The 9,575-nt window shown below is 41.3% G+C and overlaps 2 protein-coding genes across 4 annotated transcripts; one reads left to right on the top strand and one right to left on the bottom strand.

The window, feature by feature from the left end:
* Positions 1-469: 469 nt before the first annotated feature.
* On the bottom strand, positions 470-5,780 carry LOC116259223 (glucose-1-phosphate adenylyltransferase small subunit, chloroplastic). 3 transcript variants are annotated; one of them, XM_031636930.2, is made up of 10 exons: positions 5,393-5,532; positions 4,919-5,131; positions 4,360-4,679; positions 3,287-3,556; positions 2,958-3,137; positions 2,223-2,326; positions 1,960-2,071; positions 1,221-1,319; positions 983-1,102; positions 470-773 (listed from the first exon to the last, which is right to left on the bottom strand). In XM_031636930.2, the coding sequence occupies exons 2-10, from the start codon at positions 4,932-4,934 to the stop codon at positions 657-659; spliced, it is 1,338 nt and encodes a 445-aa protein (XP_031492790.1). In that variant the 5' UTR covers positions 4,935-5,131; positions 5,393-5,532; the 3' UTR covers positions 470-656. The 3 variants fall into 3 exon arrangements, with proteins under 3 accessions (XP_031492790.1, XP_031492789.1, XP_031492788.1); XM_031636929.2 differs by having other exon boundaries at positions 4,360-4,694; XM_031636928.2 differs by lacking the exon at positions 4,919-5,131 and having other exon boundaries at positions 4,360-4,656; positions 5,393-5,780.
* Positions 5,781-7,052: 1,272 nt separating this feature from the next.
* Positions 7,053-7,424, top strand: LOC116259562 (cold and drought-regulated protein CORA-like). Its single transcript, XM_031637417.1, has one exon. The coding sequence runs from the start codon at positions 7,053-7,055 to the stop codon at positions 7,422-7,424; it is 372 nt and encodes a 123-aa protein (XP_031493277.1).
* The last annotated feature ends 2,151 nt before the right edge of the window (positions 7,425-9,575 follow it).

The raw sequence follows: 9,575 nt of genomic DNA on the forward strand, positions 1-9,575 counted from the left end.
GCTATCCCAAACAAAAGAAAAACGGCTAAATTGAGCCAACAAACTGCCTTGGGATAGTCAACTTATCTGGGTCGACAAGTTTCATGTCTCTTGTCAAGAAAGTGTTGGCTGTATAGAAGATGAAGGATGATAATAGGCATTTCCTGCCTACAAAGACACTGCTCAGCTTTTCTGATGGGTAAAGCCGTTGAAAAGTTTACAAGCTTAACATTTGATGTCATGGGTGTGCCCCTTTGCTGGGATGCCAAGGGCCCGAGAACGTACCAGTGGTAGGTAAGGGAGTTAGGACAACCAGAACAGAGCTCAGTAAACATAGGCTTCTCTGGTTGGCAATTTGTACATGTCTAAAGATTTTGGTGGTGCTTCTGTTTGGACATAAAATGCACTCGCATTCGCACACATGCGTGTGTATGAGAGAACTTGATCCTGAACATCATATTTGAACCACCCATCGCAACTATGAGGCACAGACATAAGAGATGTTGGTCATTCCCGAACCAAGTGTGCATTGTGTGCATGAACGGAACAGAAATGCTAGCTGCCTTGACAGCTATGATCTTTTCACCTGCAGCAACTTATCACAAGAAAATATACAGACATATAACAAGGGGCAGGATGCCAGAGCCACAGGCGAATAGACACACTGATAGAAGGATTTAGATGACAGTGCCACTGGGGATAAGAGCATCTTTGATCACTGTGACGATGCCACTCTTGATGAAGTAACCATCTGTCTCCCTTGCTGCTTCTTGCACATTGTCTTGGTTGATGATCTGAATTGCAAGGTTTTCCAAATGTTAATACAGAATGTTGACAAAAAATAAAATGAAACAAGACTGACCACATCCATGCTGGAATACGGAAAAGAATACGGAACTACACTTAGTACACCGTGTACAGTTAAAAATTTAGGCGCATTAGGGAAATGTAGGATCCATAGAATGGAAAATTCTAGGCCGGTGCAGTAAAGAAATCACGTAACCTTCACATTGTCCCCGATACGAGCATTCTTGTCAATGATTGCTCTTCTAATATGAGTGTTTTTGCCAATTCCAATTGGGATACTTCCTTTTGCAGTCAGAGCCCCCTTGTCAGCATCGGTCTGAAATGACAAACCATGGAACATTTAATATTCAACGAACTAGACTCTTAATATTCTCTAGGGCGCACAAGCAGGACACAAATTAAATAAAAGTATATGCAATTCATGTCCTGGTAACCTCATAGTAGTCTGCTCCCATAAGAAGTGTATCTTCCAAGATTGCACCTTCTGAGATACAAGAGCGGAGCCCGATAACAGAGTGATGGATTTTACAGTTCTGCACAAAAGTAGATTTGACAACAGTCGTTTGTTAGATGTCTCATTAGATGTTTCACAATAATGTTAACCATGGAAGGAAAAGCTAAAAAAACCGAAAAAGAATTTAAAGCATCGTGAAGTAGCGTAACAGTAGGCTGTTATCCAAATGCAAGGTCGTTTGACCTAAAAAAGCCTCCTTAAGGCTATACCATCTCGGGCAGGATGATAACATAGACCATGCGATGAAAAACATTGAGGAACACCCTACAAAAGATTTGCTCCAAGCGTGAATCATGGCATCCTTTTATGTTAGACAGAACCAAAAAAGAAAAGGAAAAAAATGCGATACAATCTATGTGTTTGCTTCATAGATGAAACCCACCTTTCACATGCGGAGCCTTGAAGGAAATATTCAACATCAAAAGGCTGTTGTGTTACTTACTAAGGTCAATAATTAATTTGAAACGAAAAATTCATATGCCATCAGCATGACAAGAATAACACCTAATGACACCTCATAATACTGCATGTATGTCATAAAAAGGTAACATATGCCACATAGTTAATGAAAGGAATAGCAAGAGCAAGTTAACCTGAGAGTCTGAGACATGCCATAATACTATTCAAGTAAAGGATGAACATTGCTAACAATATCTTACTTTAATCACACAGCCTTCACCAATAACACTATCAGTGACATCAGCATCCAACATCTTTGAAGGAGGTAAATATCGAGGTTGGGTATAGATGGGAGAAGAACGATCATAAAAGCTGCATTATGATTCCAGATGGAAAATAGAAGGGCAGTTAGTAGATGTTGTAGAAGGAAAATCTACGGAAAATTAGAAGTCAATGTTAACTCGCCCATGAATTTAGAGACAAAAAATGGAATAAAACATTGGCGGCTGGTGCAAAACTCCACCTGAAGTCAGGTACAGGTTTTTTTGTGATGCCCAAATTTGCATTATAGAAAGCTTCAATCGTGCCAATGTCTTCCCAGTATCCATCATATAAATAAGCTTGCACCTGAAGGGAAAAAAGAAAAGAAAAGGAAAATAATCGCACTTTTGGATTCCAGTACCTCAAGTAGGTATGAGGTTGACTTGAACGACCTAGTGTAATGACCCGACCGAGTTCTTGGCTTGGACCCTTGATCCAGCGGATCCCAACCCGCCATTTAGTAGTTTTAGCTCCAATCTTAAAAAAGTTAGAAACCAGGACAACCGACTATTTAACAACTCCCTTTATAAGCTCTTGAAAACCTCTCACAATTTTCAATACGAAACTAAATTTTTAGGATGTTATAATCCACCTTAAAGCACACGCTTCCATGTGTGTATGACCCCATGTCTGAGTGCTGAAGAGTGCTTTGATACCACTATAATGACTCGACCCACTCTTAGGCTTGGACCCCTGATCCGACGGATCCCAATCCACAACCTAGCAGTTTCATCTCTAACCAAAAAAAGGGTAGGAACTAGGACATCCAACTATTTAACAACCCCTATATAAGCCCTTAAAGATCTCACACAATCTTTAATACGAGACTAAATTTTTGGGGTATTACACCTAATGACCAACTTTTGAATGTCCACATGTGACCTTTAGGCCTATGGACAGCTAATCTTTCTTTATTTAAGCAGGATGCATCACATACCCTCATTCCAATAGAAGTAGCACCAGGAATGACTTCACTTCCAAAGTCATTTGCAGCTGGGAACTTGTCACGCAATAGATGTAACATGACATTTTTGCTCACAACATAAATGCCCATGCTTGCAATATAAGGTAGCTCCTTTGCTCTTTCATCATCAAGCCCTAAGATGGTGGTGTCAACCTGAAATTTTGTACAGTTAAAAGAAAAAAAGTTTTAACAGCATGCATGAGAAGGAAAAATCCCTCCTTTTTTGCAAGAAAGACAATGTAGGTCGTTTAAAATGTCAATCAACTAGGCCTGAATCCGTAAATGTCTTTAAATAAGGTCACCTTCATGGCCTTCAATTGTTCTCCTTTTGGCTTCTCAGCAAATTCAATAATTCGACCTTCTTCATTAATCTTCATTAGGCCAAATGCAGTAGCACGCTCCTCATCCATAGGTAGTGCAGCAACGGTAATATCTGCGTCAGTTTCTCTGTGGGCCTGAATGAACCTTTCATAGTCCATTCGATACAGATGATCCCCAGCAAGGACCAAAAACTCCATGACATCGTTCTCCTCAAAGAGCCACAAATATTGCCTGACAGCATCAGCTGTTCCCTGTGAACAATGTAAGTGTCAACTAAATTTTCAGAAGCTTCTACTGAAAATCAAGATGACATTGTCATAGAAAGGGCATGGAATTGACATTATTCACTGTGAACAGGATTTTGAAGACGATATATCTCCATCTTCTCTAATATCATGCTAAATGTGTGTTTCACCAAGCAAAAGAAAACCAGCCGAAAACCATCACTTTCCGTTTAGCGCCAAAGTTGCTCAGAAAATTTAGAAATCATATGCAGAATTATTGTCCTTAGGAAACTTCATATTGGGTTCCTTCAGCAAGTGAGCCTACATGCTTAAATTTCGATCTTGATCTCAACATTCACTAAACGGTTTACGTTACACAATGAAAATGGAGGAAGAAGCATGAGGAAGGATTTGCTGGCATCGGGATAGTACAGATATCCATCATTGAGGAGTGTAATGCGCCTCTCCAACACAGAAAATAAAGGTCAAAAGCAAATGTTGCTTAGAGCGCCGCTAAGGATGTAAGTAGATCACTTGCGATATTACATCCATGAGGAAAAGACCAGGTCAGTTTCCTTTTAAAAATGAAGGCTAAGAGATGAACTCTACAGGTTATTAGCTTCCAGGCCTAGAACAGAACAAGAAGAAAAATCCTTCATGTTCCCCTTAGATGCTAACAAAACAACTCACAGCACCAGTGAGAAATCAAGTACAGTCGACCATATCCTTCAAAAATCAACTCCAAACCAAGAACAAAATTGTTCCATATTTCCAAAGAAAACACATAATGAAGGCAATGAAGCATTCACAAAATGAGAAACATATGTTACCTGGAACCAATTAGGATTCTCAGGGCTTTGTTGGGCAGCGAGCACTTCAACAAATCCTTCTCTCTTGTAGCCACCGATGTTGCTACCGTATGCCCTGGAGAGATGCCGGTTTAAGGATGCCGAATTGAATTGTGTTAGAACATAGATCTTTGATATGTTACTATTCAGGCAGTTACTAACTGGAATATCAATCAGCCTATAGTTGGCTCCGAGTGGAACGGCAGGCTTTGCTCTCTTCTTAGTGAGTGGGTAAAGACGAGTCCCAGCTCCTCCCCCCAATATAATTCCAAGTACGCTCTGCAAACAACTCGCACGACCAACTACGAGCACGTTAGCTGAGAGAAATAAGGGAAAACATGATCATACTACAGAAGAAGCATGCGGAAATCAAAATCAGCAGAAACTTCCAGCACCAAATAGACTTTTAGCCTTTTTTCTCGTTCCTCCTCGTAAGAACAACTAGAGAGCAAGAAGTTCCCTGCTGAATCAACATTTCTTCAGGCAAATGGACGTAAATATATCGTCAGCTTCTTTACGAAAAAAATGAACGGGGGCTTACATGCAAGTACATACATGAACACTTGCGAACCAGATTTGGGTTTAATCCTGGATAAGTCAAATCAATTCTAGATACGTCAAATCAAATTTTCTCGCCAGTATTCAGTTCGAACATAAAATCCTCCATCCAAGCGAGGAATATACTTTTCGCATAGTCTTTTGACAGTTGCGTTCCAACTTGCGGCCATTTTCAAAATCCCTCAGATTTCAAATTCTGCAACATTGCACAGAAAGCTCCCCATAAGCGAACTAGAGGTAACATTTGTTTGCCTTAAACAGAATATAAAAGAAAGACCCCACAAAGAAGAGTAGAAATCGAAGTAGCCGCGCTAAAAAACCCCGAGAATGGCAAATGGCGATCCAAAGAGAAAAATGCAAGATCCAGAGGTATTCAGAAACAGGTAAAAGGCCAGAGAACCAAATTCAAAACGAATTCAGAGGAACGACAGAATGAAGACCGGGAGGGAGCGCATACCGTGCTTGTATCCGGATCAAGGCACGTCTGCGAATTCCGAGAGTCGGAAACGGCCTTCGGCGAGACGGTGACAGGAGCCCTCGCGTTTCGGTCACCGCAACCCGATTTCCGGTGGCGGAGGTGGCAGGAGTTCAGCTTTCGCCCGCAGATGAGGGAGCTCGAGGGCGGGATGACGCGGATGGAGGGAACGAAGAGCGATGGACGGCCAAGATTCGCAGGGCCGTCCGAAGACGGCATTTGCGAAGAAGCCCCAAGAATCCCGACCGTCGCCGTCGCCGTCGCCATTTCCGTTCCGAGATGGAAAGAGTGTAAGGAAAATGTTGTCACGTGTGCGCGTGATGGATGTCTCTGAGCCCCCCAATCCCTTTCTTAGGCAAACGAGCGGTGCACTTGTTACGCACAGATTTGATAAAGATGGGGCACAGAATGGCGGCTCCACTTCCCGCCACACACTGGACAATGTGGACCCTGGAATTAGAAGTCTGGTGTTTGCTTATCTCCAAGAGAGCCGCAAATTGGTCGGGAGCCTGGAAGCCTTTCCCTGACCTCGCACCAATCTTGGCTGAAGCAAGCTTTTAGTTCAGACACCGCCAAATGACCCCTTAAAATCATCTTATTCATATGAAAGAAACTAACAATTTCATGAAACTTAGAAAAGAAATTTGTATTTTGTAGAAAAGAAATTTACAGGGGATTTACTTTCTATTGTTTTATGAAAAAATATTAGTAGCTAGTTGATCGGGAGTTATATGGAAAAGATAAAAAAATGACGTTACGATTTCTTGTCGTGTTATTTGACCCATTACCCGTCCGCAGTGTTGGACTGCGGCGTCCGGTTCCTGTCTAGGAAAGACATATGACTGCTGTGATCAGCCAAATCAGGTTGCTGAAATGCTTTCAAATCGCGTAAAGTATATTGATTGGATTAGGGCTTGAGGTCAACTCGACAGTTATATGTTGAGCTCAAACTCAACTTGATTATTTGACTCGAGATCGACTCGTTAAGCAAATGATTCAGTTCAAACTTATTCATAAGCTAAGCTTTAACAAGTCGAGCTCGCGTTGCCACATCATCATTAGTTTTGAGCGGTTGATCTCCAAAACGGACGCTCAGGATGTAATGTGTTTTAATTACGACATACCACCTGCTCCCTTGCTAGTTGTTAGGAAATTGAAATAGCGAATGCTTCTATATATTAAACGACGCATGTTTTCTTTGTTTTTGTTTTTTGTGATGGAACAATCGATTTTTTTGTTGCATTATTAACATCAAGAATATTCGGAAGCTGAAAAAATCTTGAGAAATCTCTGTTTGTGGCCAAGGTTTTGGCCAATTGTTCCAAAAACAGGACTCAATACTTTTGAATTTGCAAACACTTGCCGGGACACATTCTAAATAAAACCAACATCTATAATTGTTCCTCTTGACAAAACTGGCATTTTACTTCTATACATTGTATTAGAAATGTAGGAAGTTCGTGTACGTGCAATTCAAAGACATGATCACATGAGGCTCTATTTCTAGAATACGGGTAAAATGTGGAGCTAAATCGAAACTTGCCCAAAAAGATTTGTCTAGCGGGTCGCTAAATAAGGCGTCTGATTAGACGAAGACCCTGTTCATCCTGCGGGGGAAGAAATTCAGGAGAACAGGGAAGAAATGGCGAGGTTGCTTGCAAGCTGTTTAGGTGGAGCTGTTATGTTTCAGGCGTCCGGCGGCGGCCTGTTACTAATCTGCGTCGCAGTGGTGGTACTCTCGGTCGTGTCCATGGTCGTCTTTGCTTGTGCCGACGGCTGGTATCGAAGGAAACCGGGTCATTTCCCTGGTGGTGGTGGCTACCATGGAGATGGAGGCGGCCACCACCATGATGGTGGTCCTCACCACGGAGGTGGCGGCTTCCATGGAGGTGGCGGCGGCCACCACCACGATGGTGGCGGCGGCCATGGAGGTGGAGGCCACCATGGTGGCGGCGGCCATGGAGGTGGAGGCCACCATGGTGGCGGAGGTCACCATGGGGGCGGTCATTATTAGATGCCAGTGACCGCCTTTCGAAGGTGTTTCTTGGACTCTGTTCAGGATTTTAATCAATTACGGACATCTGTGATTTCAATGAATTTGCTGCTTTGTATTTCGGACCTGCTTGGAGTATGTCATAAATTATGTGATGTTCTTGTTTTCCAAGTTTTAAACATGAGTACTGTCCTGTTTTAGTGCTTAATCTGCTTCATTCATTGTCTATTAGAAGTATGATGTGTGGCAATCTGCAAACCTTTTCTAGATTTGTTCAGCTTCAATCTAATTACTCAAATTTTTGAATACAAAAGAAATAGAAGAAGGCCGCCAAGTGTAAGAGCTCCATCGACTGGGGTAGGAGTTGAAGTGCTTGAAATTTTTGGATTGATGAATTTTAGGGTTCAATGTAAGGCTAAGGAGTGGTGAGGCTTCTGTGGGGGCGGGTCCCTGTTTTTTGTAGCTTTTCTCCGGATTTAAGGTCTTCGGCCTCCGTTTTTGTGCGTGTACATATATTTGTTTTGGCAATAAAAAGGAAGGCAGACCTTCTCCACCGCTGGTGTTTCCTTCAATTGAGAGGTCAGGAGACAGTAGAAAATAGCCACAAAATTAAATAATATTCTAACTCCTTCATCTACTTCAGATCTTCAGCAAGCACTAACCATCTTCATTGTTTCTGGTGATTTCATCTCCTTTTTTCCAGCTCTATCTTATCCAAGATCCTAGGCTGATTTCTTTCTCACACACTCGCTACTGGCTGGTAGAAAAAGAAGGCTTCAAAGCCCTTCATATTTTCTTGTCTAAAAGATTGGTCCAAGCGCTTTGTATGAAAAAGGAATCGATCGTTCACGAGGAGGGAACTAGAAAATTCCCCAACATCCAAAATCCGTGCCTGAAGTCCCAGAGACAAGAAAAGAAGAATACAGCCTGCCAGCCCAACAATTCTTTCGCCAGACTTAAAACCATGAAGAGGGCGATCCAGAGAGAAAGGGAGAGAGAGATAAAGCCAATGTTTGAGAGAGAAACCAAAAAAGTCCATGCTGTGTTTCTGCAAGACTTAAGTGTGAGGTCCCTCAAGGAAGCAACATGGAGACAGAGATCATACATTAAAACGCCCCTGTTCCTACCATATATATAAATCTTCATTTTTCCTTTCTGGTTGGGGTATAGAAAGCTCGTTGAAGTGTTTCCTTTTACATCCAAGTTGTCGATAATGATCTGTAGAATATGGGAGATGACCTTAATTTACACGCTAGCAAATGATCGATGGTTGAAATTAACACATAACTGAGAAATGAATCATTCATCTTATGACTGTAAGATCATTTGGTGGGCCGGCTTATGTTTATGAGAAATTTCAAAAGAAATCTCAACAATGACATTTAAGGTAAACAATGTCTTTAAAAAGAAACAAGGATACCTAATAGTGCACAACAGCACAAGTAAATAATAATGTTGACTATTACACTTAATTTCTTACAAAAGATATGGCAAGCACTAAGCCATATCAAAGGCGAAAGAACAGCTCGATCTGTGCTCACCATGCCGCTCCGTAGGATCAAACATGTGTGTTTGCATTAACAAATTGACATACTTTGCAACAAAAAAGTTCATCTACTTACATTGTGACTTTGTCGGTAGCTAGAGACAAGTTCTTTTGCTTGGTTGTGGTATTCAAAATGGTCATTGGTCTCATTCAAGTTACGTTTTAAGCTACATAAAAGCTACTAAATGGACATCTACAGTTAAACTTTTAGTGGACTCTAGCATGGCAGCCGGACTTGAAATCATGTTTTTTTTTTTCATTTTCTCCAAAATGTGTCTTATATTGAATGTAACAATGTTGAGGAAAGATTCACATCTAACCAAATTTTGACTTAATTAAAGAACATGTCTAACTTTTGAGAAATTGCAAATAATTTCCCAAGTTTGACAAATAATTAACAAACACAGGCCTCATGAATGAAAAATGATAGTTAGTGCATTTAAAGGTGGCCATTTTGCTCCTAATCGAAAACAAAAAAATTTCTTCACAAGATAAAGATCAAAGAAACCTAACGACGACGTATTTGTGAGACGACTTCACAAAGCACAATTTGTGAGCAAATAGGCAAATCGAACACAGCCACACCAATAGAAATTAAGGCGGCCACACATCAGTTAGAGAAACCA

This window comes from Nymphaea colorata, chromosome 8, assembly GCF_008831285.2.
Source record: "Nymphaea colorata isolate Beijing-Zhang1983 chromosome 8, ASM883128v2, whole genome shotgun sequence".
NCBI classification, from domain to species: Eukaryota; Viridiplantae; Streptophyta; class Magnoliopsida; order Nymphaeales; family Nymphaeaceae; genus Nymphaea; species Nymphaea colorata.

Bases quoted from the DNA above. Each gene is read 5' to 3' on its own strand.
- LOC116259223 (XM_031636928.2), bottom strand. From the start codon at position 5,677: ATGGCGACGGCGACGGCGACGGTCGGGATTCTTGGGGCTTCTTCGCAA. The intron at 3,138-3,286 runs GTGACCTTATTT...ACAAAATTTCAG, and splicing joins AACAATTGAAGGCCATGAAG to GTTGACACCACCATCTTAGG. The intron at 2,327-2,957 runs GTATGTGATGCA...TTTTCCCTTCAG, and splicing joins CTACTTCTATTGGAATGAGG to GTGCAAGCTTATTTATATGA.
- LOC116259562 (XM_031637417.1), top strand. From the start codon at position 7,053: ATGGCGAGGTTGCTTGCAAGCTGTTTAGGTGGAGCTGTTATGTTTCAG.